General features: G+C 41.1%; 1 protein-coding gene across 6 annotated transcripts in view; it reads left to right on the top strand.

The window, feature by feature from the left end:
- The window catches only part of ATP6V1H (ATPase H+ transporting V1 subunit H), an 80,852-nt gene that overhangs the window by 36,073 nt on the left and 32,048 nt on the right, over nt 1-12,731 (top strand). For all 6 annotated transcript variants that reach the window (XM_025204502.1, XM_006023860.2, XM_025204498.1 and 3 more), the window contains one exon: nt 2,928-3,029. In XM_025204502.1, coding sequence (XP_025060287.1) covers nt 2,928-3,029 — 102 coding nt within the window. The remainder of the gene's footprint in view (nt 1-2,927; nt 3,030-12,731) is intronic.

Here is a 12,731-nt window from a genome sequence, read left to right as displayed (position 1 = left end):
TATACCACAAGATCTATAAAGTCCAGTCAGCAGGTTTGGTCTCAGTAGTGGACAGGCTTCTGGCACTAGACGGTTTTGATTCATTTTCAGGAGTGAGTTAGGATAATTTCCCTTATAACAGAAAAAAGTTTTCATTACAGCAGAAACATGAGTTTTGTCACATTCCAGATATTGCCAGCTTTGTTTATATGTAGATAGTCTGTGAAGTACTACGGAGTTCTTGCTTTTATAATTTCTTCCCCTACCTCTAAGTTGTAGAAGACTGTAAACAGGATTTAGCTATCCCTTGGTTTTATCTGTAAAACAGATTTAATTATGTACTCTGAGACATTCTGCACTTCCTGATGCTTATGCTACTCATAAGTTTTATGCATTGAGGTGCTCATCCTTTGTCATTCATTTTTAATTGGTGTTTTGGAATTGGGATGTATTGGCGGGGGAAGGGAGACAGGGCTTAAATTGCTGCCTCCCTTGTAATCCTCACAAAACCAAACCAAGTTTCTGTCTATGCTAGGCAATTATTAATTGTATACATTATGTAGACATGTAAATAGGGACGGAACCTTAGAATACTTTTTTTGGTACAATTTCTACATTATATTCTTGCTACTGGAACCAGTCGTTATTAGATACTTCAGTAACTATGACTAAATCTCTCCCTTTAGTTATGTACATACTTTATTCTTTGCAAACATCATTTACTCTTTTTAAAGGGGGCATTTTGTTTACTGTCTCCTCCTTTTGGGTTTGAAGGGTTTAATTATTTTTTATTTTATTTTTTTTACCTTGACAGTTTCTTTTATGTTAAGCTGCATAAGGTATTGGTTAGCCTTTTCCTGTCTCTTGCATTGATGCCAGATCAGTTTCCTTCTTACCATTGTTCTGGGCCTCTTGAGTTATTTTGTTGATAGTCTTGCTGTATGTTCTTTCTCCTATATTGTGAAGTTGTAACACTAATAACATTGGGCTGAGTACTTAATCCTATAGTCGTACAGCCTTTAATTAGTAGCCTGTCTCGCATTCAAATTTCCTGATTCTGGTTTAGAAGTATTAAAAGAGAATCCAAAATTGGTTCGTTAGCCCTTTTTTTTTTTCCCCTCCCCTTTTTAGGCTTCTTTGCTTGGCTGGGTGGGGGATGGAAAAGCCTCCAAGTAAAATTGTTCAAGCCCCCTTTTTTTAACTTGCCTTTTTATTGCCATTAATTAACTTGTTATCTATGAAGCCAGGTACATGGCTTTTCAGTATTTAATTGAGCAGAGATGCATTTAATTTCCCAACCTAATCTTTGTCACCATATTCCCCTCCTTAAACTAAAAATCAACCAATGAACTCTGCACGTATGTTGTCTTTTGTTTCTTGTTGTTTAGTGACTGGTTGTGCTAGTAAATGTTTCCTGGTGAATTGTCTTTCAGATGGCTTTATTTTATAATTTTGCCTGTTGAAGTTTTGAGGCTTCAAACTTCCTAATTCTGATTTAGTTAATTCATAATGGCAGTCTGAAGAGAACCAGAATTAATTGCTGAAATGCAGTTGATGAGGAAAAGGATGCTTGTGTCTTTGCCTGTAATGGTGTCTGAAACTTAAACTCTAATAAACACCTAAACATTTGTGTAGTTTTACACTTTTTTTGTTTTGTTTTTTGGGGGGGATTTTTTTAAGTCCTTAATTCTCTGCTGTTGACATGCCTTTTAGTTCTTTTCATCTTTGTATTACTACTAGTTTTGTTAAAATTTTATTCTTTGCTTAATGTAGGATCCGTAGTGACAATGAAACCACAGTAAGGCAGCTACACAGTGCATAGAAGGCTGGTTGAGGACAATTTATTGTGCCCACGTAGCATTACAATCTTGATGCAACCATTTTGGCATGTCAGCAGCATGCCTAATGGTTTATTCTGGGGTTTCTAAATAGTTTTCTTGTAGCGATAAGCATTATTTCTGAAAGCAGAGGTCAAAGGTGAAAGATATTGGATACTTTGGCCTTTTCCTCCTCATCTGCCACTGGGCTGTCTACCTCTTTCAGTAATGGACCCACATTTTCTCTTATCTTCCTGTTGTTGCTGATATCCTTGTAGAAACATTTCTTGTTACCCTTCACATCCCTTGCTAGCTGCAACAGCAGTTACACTTTGGCCTTCCTTATTTCATCCCTGCATGCCCAAACAATATTGTTATAGTCCTCCCTAATCATTTGTTCAAAGTTCCCACTTCTTGTAAGCTTCCTTTTTGTGTTTTAGCTCACTGAAGAGTTCCTTGCTAAGCCAAGTTGGTCTTCTGTCATACTTGCTATTCTTCCTGCACACTGGGATGGCTCATTCTTGTGCCCTCCGTAAGGTTTCTTTAAAATACAAGCCACTCTCATCTGGAGTACTATGTCCAGATTTGGGTCCCCCACTACAGAAAGGTTGCAGACAAATTGGAGTGAGTCCAGTGGAGGGCTACGAAAATGGTTAGGGGGCTGGAGCACATTACTTTTGAGGAGAGACTGAGGGAACTGGGCTTGTTTAGTTAGGTGAAGAGAAGACTTGGGAGGGGGGAATTTAATGGCAGCCTCCAACTACTTGTAGGCTGGTTCCCAAGAGGATGGAGCAAGATTATTTTGTTCTCAGTGGTGGCAGATGATGAGAAGCAATCTTTTCAAGTTGCAGCAAGGGAAGTTTGTTACAAATTGGGGAAACCTTTCTCATGAGGATTGTAGTAAAGCATTGGAACAGGCTACCCAGAGAGGTGTGGAATCCCTATCCTTGGAGGTTTCTAAGACCCAGCTAGACAAAGCTTTGGCTGGGATGATCTGGTTGGGGATGGTCCTGCTTTGAGCAGGGGGTTGGGCTAAATGACCTCCTGAGGTCCCTTCCCAAACCTAACTTCCTATGATTCTAATATTTCTATTATTCTAGTTCAAAGTAACTGTTTAACATTCTTTTACAGAATCCTGACAAAACTTTTGGAGGTTTCTGATGACCCACAAGTCTTAGCTGTAGCTGCTCATGATGTGGGAGAGTATGTACGACACTATCCTCGAGGGAAACGGTAAGGAAAAGAGTGGCTTTTTGGGTGTGTTTTGAGTGCAGGGGCGGTTTTGGCAAGATGGCTAATGTCAAGATGGCACAATATCCACCTAACCTCTTATATGGGTGGTGTAATGAAAACAAGTGTTGCAGGTAACCCATTTCGGAAACGTATGAAGGGTGAGCAAATATTAGTAGCTGTTTGATTTTTGTTTTGGCAAAATAGCTTTTAATAGATTTTAATATTGGAAAATATAGCCTGAAGTACACATTAAAACAATTCAGGCATTTCATAGATACAGTCATTTCGGAGACGGACTTTCTGTGCATTTAAAGCTTTACCAGAATTATGTTACAAATCCCATATTTGTCACCTAATCTTGGAGATAAGAGTTTTTTTGTTGCAGAAGTAACGGGCAGTATTATCCATACAAATTAAATCTGTCTAAAATCATTAAATTTCTTTGAGGTTTACTTTGTTTCTCTTGAGAATTCCTGTGGTGACTTCTCTGATAACAATCTCCTCTGGTACTACAGTTCCTGTAAAAGGTAGTAATAAAAAACACAGGTAAAAATGTAAATATCTGTCAGATTATGAAGGCTGACAAACTGTTGTGCTGCATACTGAGCAAACAAAACTGTTTAATATTGCAGTGGTTGGTTAACAGAAATATAATGAGAGATTTTTGTTAACAGATCATGCAGTTCTACGTGAAGTACAATTGTATGTGTTAAACATTGCTGCAGTTTCAGAACATTGCAGTCTCTCTTGGTTAGTCCTATGTAGATTTTTCACAAATTAAAGTGAGAAGCTCTGTTATCAAAGCCATATGTATGTGTGTGCATAACATGTACACAAATCAACATCTAATTTAGCCATTTCTAATTATCTTGGTGTACTTTTGGCCTTTATCTTTGAGACGTGGGTGGGTGTGTATGCGTGTTAACTTCTATAGGTAAGAAGTGATCATCTGTTATTAGTTCTCTAAGGCTTAAATGAGGAAATGGAAATGATTTCTAGGAAATGGCACAATGATTTCTTGTATGGGTCAGTGCTTCATCTAGATTAGTGTCCTGCAACTGATTGCTGCCAGTGCAGTAATGATGGATAACTGACAGTTCTTGTACAATTACTGCAAAATTATGTCCAGTAATAAAAATCAGATATGGCCAACAGACTACTTGTGTTGAGCAGTTGATTAGCTTGTACGTAATGCAAAAAAACTTTCTGACCATGTATATCTGAAGATGGAGAAGATCAAAGATTATTAACATTGCCTCAAAATAGACAGGAGTGTATATTTAGCATGTAACACTACCAGACCAAGGACAGTTTTGTCGCCGCCGAGAGCCACGGCGTGGGGTTCGGGGCCTTAGGAGCCCTAGTCGGCGGGCGGGTACTTGTGATGCTTGGAGTGGAATCAGGTACTCAAGCGTTTTGATTGAACAAAAGAGATTGTTTACTTACACTGCTCGTACAGTGCAGGTCAGAAGCTTGCTTCGATTACAGTTGTAAACAAACTTGGGTCGGGCAGAAATTACAAAGTTCGTTTGGTCGGTCTGCAAATGCGTTCGGGGTGTTCGGGCCAGCAGTCGTCTTACATTTCGGGTGGGGGTGTGCTAGGCCCCCTTGGGTCGGTGACGGGGAGTCCTTAGTGGTTGATCAGGCCGCTAAGTTCGCTCTGAAACACGTGTGGAGTTTGCTAGGCTCCACAGTGTACTCAGAGTTCTCCAGCTTGGGCGGAAACTGCTTCAACCTCTTATACGGCTAGCAAGCCAATCGCTAGTTGCCACGTAGGAATAATTTAAAACTGGCCGATAATAATGTGAATTTGCATATGAGTGGCGGGAGCTTTTTTCTAAACTGTAACTTTCCACTATTGTAGCATTTGGTTACTGGGTTCAAGCATATCGGAATTTTCCTCCATGACCTAGTTACTGCCACCAGAATGATTGACAGCAAAACTGTGCCATATGTATCAAACCCATGGAATTTTCCTCTGTGCTCTGTCATTTCTCCTCTGGGCTATACCAATTCTCCTCTGTGCTATAGGCATCTAATTAATGGGTTCTGACAAGTTTAAAGCAGGATCCTTAATAGACTTGTTGTCATAACCCAGTAGCTTGCAGCTACATTCTGTAGCTGTCACACCCTGCAAACCAAAGCTGTATTCTCTTGATGATTTCAGCATGGTTCTTACCCTGAACGGTACCAGGTGCAGTGAAGAAAAAAACATTCCAGCCAGTTTCAAACAAGTTTGCATAATACTCTCACATTTAATTTGACTGCTGCATTCATAGGTCTCTTATAGGGATAGAAGACTAAACAGGCCAACTCTGTTACAAAGGACCAACTAGGAAGCCTTTCCCTGCTCAAGTTGGTTGGCCGTTGGCAGTTGGTTGGTTGTTGGTTGGTTATGGGGATAACAAGCCTTTATTTTACTGGACTTCAGAAGAAGTAGGACTTTGAGATAAATTGCTAAAGTACAACATATAACTTAATGACCCATTTCTTACCAGTAACTTTTATATTTTAACGTATAGTTATTTCATTGTTTTCACACTTGGTTCAGAATTATTGATATTTCACACTTGCACTGAATCCTTTGGCACTGGATTCTTTTCAGTGGTTCAGAAGAATAACAGCTCATCCATTTTTGGGGAAAAAATCAGTTGTGCAAAGTTATTGTGTCAGACCTTTTACAGAATCATCCTCCAAGTCTGTAACGAGTAACGGCTGATTATTTAGAAACTAAAAGCTTTCCAGTTATCTATTGCATACAGCAGAGGCTTGGGATTCATATCCTGGCTATTTATAATCCCTTCTATTTGCATAAGAGATGTTCATTAAACCAAATAGCAGTTTTGTTTGGTGGTTATTTAGGAATACTATACCAATTTAACTGGCTTGAATTGCCTTGTAAATTTTCAATGCTGTTTATCCAGATCCTGAGCTAGTACACATTTAGGAAAAGTTTCTTTAAAATATATGGAACTGTACTGAAGAATTTTTCCTGGCTCACAGTGAATGCCAGTGATCATCCCTGGCTCAAGCTGTGTATGACTTACCAGCTCGCTCAATTCCTTTACACGGGTACGAGCTAGAAAGTAGGAAGCAGAAGTTGAGGGAGAAGGAATCCTGTAGGAAAGGGACTATGACAACCAGTATCTGAAATACTAATAGACTTGTAAGCAAGGTAATACAAAGTGTGTTGTCTTTGGTAGCTGTTACTTCTCAAATTGTACTTCATATATGAAAGCAACTACAGTAATAGCAAACTGTGCATGCAAAAGTAGGTCAGGTTATAGTTGCCATAGGAACCCTAACACTATTTTCAGTCTACTTAAATTCTTAGCTGCATTGCCATTATTACCTGGAGCTTTTAGCTTTATTGGTAAGAAACACAAACTTTTAGCTTTTGTCAAAGCTCTTGTATTTATGGGCTTTCATGTCTGTGAAACACTGTTTGAGTGGGGTGTCCCCTTCTCCAGCTCTTTTTATTTCCTTACAACTTGGTTTTTTAAACCAAAGCCCTATAATGGAGCAAGTTTATTGTATTTCATGGCATTTATTACATAATGGAAGTTTGAGGGAACCCAAGAACGTTTTGTTTGGTGACAGTTAAATGGGAATAGTGGTTTGCTTTCCGACAGTTGAAAATCTGCCATAAAAATGGTTTCCATAGAGGCCAGGGCACAAAGCAAAGCTGCACAGTGTGGACTTAGATTGCATCTATAGGTGGGGAGGAGGGGTGGAAATTCCCTGCCATCAGAACAGCCAGACAGTAGAAAAGCTGCCTTGGGAAGTCATGGATTCTTCATTGGAGGTTTTCAAGAGCTGCCTAGGCATTTCTCTGCATTTATATAGGAACAGCACATACAGCATTTGTGCAGGGGACTGGACTAGGTGATCTCGGAAGTCCCTTCAAACCCTATAGTGCTAGCACCATGAATGAAAGGGACCTGGGGGTAATAATAGACCACCATATGAATATGAGCTGGCAGTGCAGTGCTGTAGCCAGTATGGCAAATAATACCCTGGTATGCATCAATCAATCAATGCATCTCCAGCAAAACCAAGAAGGTGATTCTTCTGCTCTGCTCAGCACTGGTGAGACCACAGCTGGAGCACTGTGTCCAGTTCTGGGCACCACACTTTAACAAGGATGTGGACAAGCTTGAGAGAGTCCAAAGAAGATCCACCTGTATGATCAGAGTCTTACATGGCAAGCCATATGAGGAAAGGCTGACGGATCTGGGACTCTTCAGCTTGATGAAAAGAAGGCTGAGAGGGGACCTGGTAGCAGCTTACCACTACACTATGGGAGTACATCAAGGGCTCAGTGATCAACTGTTCATCAGTTTAACCAACGGGAAAACCATAAGTAATGGCCAGAAACTCCTGGAAGACCGATTTTCAGGTTCAGTATTAAGAAAAACTTCACAGTCAGGGTGTCACAGACTAGAATAAACTCCCTCCAGAGGTGGTGCAACCACCTACCCTGGAAATCTTTAAGAGGAGACTGGACAGTCACCTTGCTGGGGTCACCTGAGCCCCGGTTATCTTTCCTGCTTGGTGCAGGGGGCTGGACCTGGTGATCTTCTGAGGTCCCTTCTGGCTTTGCAATCTATGAAACTGATACCAATGCAAGTTGTTTTTTCTCAAATTACTAAAGTTTAAATAGGAAATTTGCAGTAAAACAGACTGATCGTACACTGCTTATTTGCTGTTAGGAGTTTATAAAACTGAAGTTCATGTACTTTTTATATTTTTCAGGACCTGGCACTTAACTGTTCTTTCAAGACCTGAGAGAGATAATAAAAATGTATACCTCATAAACTGACCATTCATTTTATATGATGTTCCTTCTCCTCAAACTTCTTCAAAGCATTAAGTGGTCAAAATATTGCATTGAAAGAACGGTTGAAATGCCACTGCTTTGTGTAGTGTGGGTAGTTGTTTCCTTCCATCTCTTCATGCAGCAAGAAATGGAGGTGTGGAGAAGAGAGGGCATGAAAAGAGAGTGGAATATCTATTGGAGGAGTTCCTGATGGCTTTATTAGAAGGTGTGGATTCGCTGGATAAAAGGAAGCTGATATTTTTGGGTGAGGAAGTGAATTTGAGTAGTACAGGAATGGGAGTTGAATCAAAGTCCAGGGGGATAAGAGAGGAAACTGGGGTGGGGGTTGATCTCTCCCCCCCCCCGAGTTGTGAAGTTGAAGAGGAGCATGCTGATTGGGTGACAGTGAACATATAGTGGTGCACTAACATGAACATTTTGTGCATTTATTTACACCCTTAACTTTGTCAGTGAAAGTACAACAATCTAGAAAGGTATGTAGTAGGGATGGAGTGTTTTTGTCGTGGTGTTTAGGAACACTTACTGCTCAGGTATTTCCTATCATTTTTCCTTTTTGCAGGGGTTTGTTTTTTGTGATATCTATTATTGGACTAACTGTATAGTTGGGACAGAAGGTAGACAAGCTGAGTGCTATTTCAATCCCTTTTTCCCTGTACTCCCTGCCCTATCTGCTGCTCTGTTCCCAGCTGTGATCTGCTGTACCACACACAGAAATGACCCATGCCAATTGCAGCTGCTGTGGGTTGGTCACTCCTGGTTTAAAGGAATGGAGGAAGGCTATAAAGCAGGAGCACAAATAGGTTATCAGGGGTAGCTTCAAAAAGAGACAAGTGTGGTAGAATATATAACCTAATGATGTGGAAGAACAAAACCATTCAAAAGGGCAAAGGATCATAACCTGCAAAGTGCTGGGAGACCAGCAGAGGTAGCAGATAGACTGTAATGAGTGGGTACCTAGCAAATTCATGGGCCCCGGCAACTGATTACATGGCTGGAACACGGCTGAGGCCCCTGATTCATGGTACTGTTATGGCTGGAGTCACCATTTTGAAGGCCAGAGCAAAATGGGCCCCTGAAGCCTCTGGCTTAGGTGTACTGCATGTCCCACCCCTTGCAAGCATAGATTGAAAGCCAGAGCTGGAGCTGCTTGGCTTGTTAATTTAGTAATTATCACCCTCTTCAAGGAGCAGAGGGGGATTTTAATTACTGAGTAAACAAACAGTTTAAGTATGGTAATTAAATAGTTCCCCTACCCAACTGAAGTGTAAAACTAACCACCTGGCTAAAATTTCATAGATTTCATAGACATTAGGGCTGGAAGGGACCTTGTAAGATCATCAGGTCCGACCCCCTGCCCAAGGGGCAAGAAGTCAGCTAGGGTCAAAGAATCCCAGCAAAATAAATGTCCAAATGTTTCTTGAAAGTGTCCAGAGTAGGTGTTTGCACCATCTCTGGGGTGGGGGGTGGGGGTCTGTTCCAGGCCTTGTGGGGCTTGGGCAGTAAAGAATGTTTTCCTTATGTCCAACGTAAAACGGTCTTGCAAGAGTTTGTGACCGTTGGACCTTGTCATCCCCTGGGGTGCTCTGGTGATCAGGTGTAACCCCAGATCCTGATGCACACCGCTTATATACTTTATAGGCTGCCACCAAATCGCCCCTGAGCCTGCACTTTTCCAGGCTGAAGAGTCCCATAGCTCACAGCTCTCTTCATAAGGCCTGCTCCGCCCTCTGATCATATCCATGGCTCTCCTCTGGACTCTTTCAAGCTTCTCCATGTCCATCCTAAATTGTGGAGCCCAGAATTGGATGCAGTACTTCAGCTATGGCCTCACCAAGGCTGAGTACAGCAGGAGGATGACATCCTGGGTCTTGCTCAAGATGCATTGGTAGATGCAAGCTAGAGTTTTGTTCACTTTGCCAGCTGCAGTATCGCTTTGGTGGCTCATATTCATCTTGTGATCAATCATGACCCCCAAGTCCCTTTCGGTCATGGTGCTAGCAGGTGTAGCATTGGCAAGCCTAAGTGTGATGCGGGTTTTTATTCCTGAGGTGGAGCACCTTGCATTTCTCCTTATTGAATGCCGTCAGGTTTTCATCTGCCCACCTTGCAAGCCTATCTAGGTAGGCCTGGATCACCAGCCTATCCTCAAGCGTGGAGACACTTCTCCAAAGTTTGGTGTTGTCAGCAAGCTTGGCCAATCCCCTTGTTGACACCAGCGTCCAGATTCTTTATGGAGACATTAAAGAGGTCCCCCAAGAATGGAGCCTTGGGGGACGCCACTAGTCACCAAGTGCCATATTGATTCGGTTCCTTCAACTACTACTCTCCAGGTCTGACCTTGGAGCCAGTTCCCCAGCCATCAGACTGTGGAGTAGTTGAGGCTGCAGTTGCCCAATTTTTCCATGAGAACATCATGAGAGACCAGGTCAAAGACCAAATGTATGACATCTACCTCTTCCCTTCTGTCCAGGTGACAAAGCAAGAGAGACAATGAATTAAAAAAAAACAAAAAAAAAAACCAATTGGCAGGCTTTTGCCTGGTTCCCCTCTTCCCCCGTCCCCTTCTGGAAACAAGATGGGGAATGTTTCCTGCCTCTCTCTTCTCCTCTCCTCCTCCCCTTCTCTCCTGCCCTGGTTCAGGAGATGGGCAGTCTGCCTTTTTTTTTTTTCTTCTTTCTCTTTGCTCCCTTCCCCCTCATCCTGCCCTTCTAGGGAGACAGCTTTTTGCCTGCTCTTTGCTAACTCTTTGAACATAGCCGGTTCCCCTTGCTTTTTCACAGGGACTCGGCAATTTCATGGGAGACTGCCATATTTGGTAAGTCCCTAGTAATGAGCCATAATGCCACCAATCAGTGGTTGTTAGTGTCCAGCGAGATCAAATTTTATTGGAACAAAAACATTACAAAATGTACAATGCCTTTGGGGACAGTGAGGTACTTCAGTAGGTGTTAGGAGTAATTGTTGCACAATCTTTCAAACTATAGGAAATATTTTTAATTTATCTGGGTTAAAAACATGTCTCCTAGCTTTCAAAAGCCTGCTACTTGTTAGACATTTTGACTTGCATAACCTGGATCTGTTGGTAAACTCTCATATGCATGCTTGTACAGCACCAGGTACAAATTGGTATTAATTGGATCCTTTAGAGCAATACTGTGACACCTAGTGACAGGAGACAGTGACATGAGTGTCATCAGCATATGAAAGTCATTATCCCAGCAGCTCACTACACTAAATGATAGATAAGACTATACCCTACAGGACATGCTAAGTCCTGTGCTATAGATATTAGCAAGCTACAGAAATAAAATACACTGCCTGTGGCTAATGAATACTCTTGTCCCTAACATCTTAAGTACAGTAAAGAAATGCATCTTCCTGTTGCAGTTTAATGTAATATTTTCTATATCTGCAGTCAGTTAAACTGATGCAATGCCAACCTGATTATCCAGATGCATTCTGGTAGACTTAGAAATTTGGAAGCCTTAAGAATACTGATCCCTGAATACTGACCTATACAGTGGACTTTAAATTCTAGAGCAAGATAAATTAGTAAATGAAAATCAATAGCATTAGGCAGTAAATATGGTAGAATTGCATGCATCTAAAAAGAAATGCCAGAAGAGCTATACTTCATTTTATTTACCTGTTTAAATGTACCTCTGGCCTTGCAAAGAGATGGCAGTTGTAAAACTTTGCAATAAACATTTAAAAAATCTTCCCTGTAAGATTTCCCAAGAAAATGGTCTCGAGGTTGAGCGCTTGAGTTAGTCAGTCATTGAAATCAGCACTATTAATATAGCTCAAACTACTATTGCTGAATTCTTACTTTTGATAAGTAAGTTTTCCTCTCTCATATCGGGATCTCTAGCAAATGTCTCAAATGCCTAGGAGTGTTTTTTCCCCTGTGATTAGCACTTCATATGTATATCATCTAGAGCAGTGGCTTTCCAGGTTCCTAAAGTCACTGACCCCTTTTATATAAATTCTATTGCAGTAGAAACTCTTGGCTCTGTGGGTCCTGCAAGATGACATGGAGCCAGCTGACCGAACATGCCATTACCCCCAGTCTCTTTGTGGAACCCCTGATGCCTTGTCATGGAACCCCAATGTTCCATGGAACATGATTTGAAAGCGAGTGTTCCAGAGGAAAAAGGCAAAATGAGAAACGTTTAATGTTTTAAAGTATTTAGAAAACCTGAAATAAGAAGGTTCTGTGAGCTCCAGGGCAGACCATCCTTCTCAAATTTATTTCTACAGCTGCCAAGGCTGCCAATGACTTTGGCTTTCTATCTTTATGTAGCAGGACTGAAACCACTAGAGAGAATGTTATTTACTCAAGGTTGCAAAAAACCCCCAAAAAATCCAACAGCATATAATACCACCTAACTGGCTATTTAACATTTAGTATTTTATTTAATATTTATGAAGGCATTGGTTAACCGAATAACAGAAAAGATACTTGTACCAAAGTCATCAGGCTCTCAGTACCATAATCGATGTTTTGAAGTAATAGAAGTTGACATGAATAGTTGCACTGATTGTCATTCTCAGAAGTGTATAAGCGTGCTAAAAGATTTAAAGTGTCTTTTCTGAAGTGGGGAGAGCTAGCCACCAGCCAGATATTTTATCTTGCAAAGGCACATTTCCTTTTTCAAAGGACAACTCTTCCCTTCTAATTCATGGTAGTAGCATACCTTTATGTTGAAGGACAGTAGAATTCATGGAGCAGATTCATAGATTCATAGATGTTAGGGTCGGAAAGGACTTCAATAGATCATCGAGTCCGACCCCCTGCATAAGCAGGAAAGAGTTCTGGGTTCAGATGACCCCAGCTAGATGCCTATCTAACCTCCTCTTGA

Source organism: Alligator sinensis, unplaced genomic scaffold (genome assembly GCF_000455745.1).
Source record: "Alligator sinensis unplaced genomic scaffold, ASM45574v1 scaffold612_2, whole genome shotgun sequence".
In the NCBI taxonomy this organism is placed as follows: Eukaryota; Metazoa; Chordata; order Crocodylia; family Alligatoridae; genus Alligator; species Alligator sinensis.
This window is presented reverse-complemented; position numbering and strand designations above follow the sequence as displayed.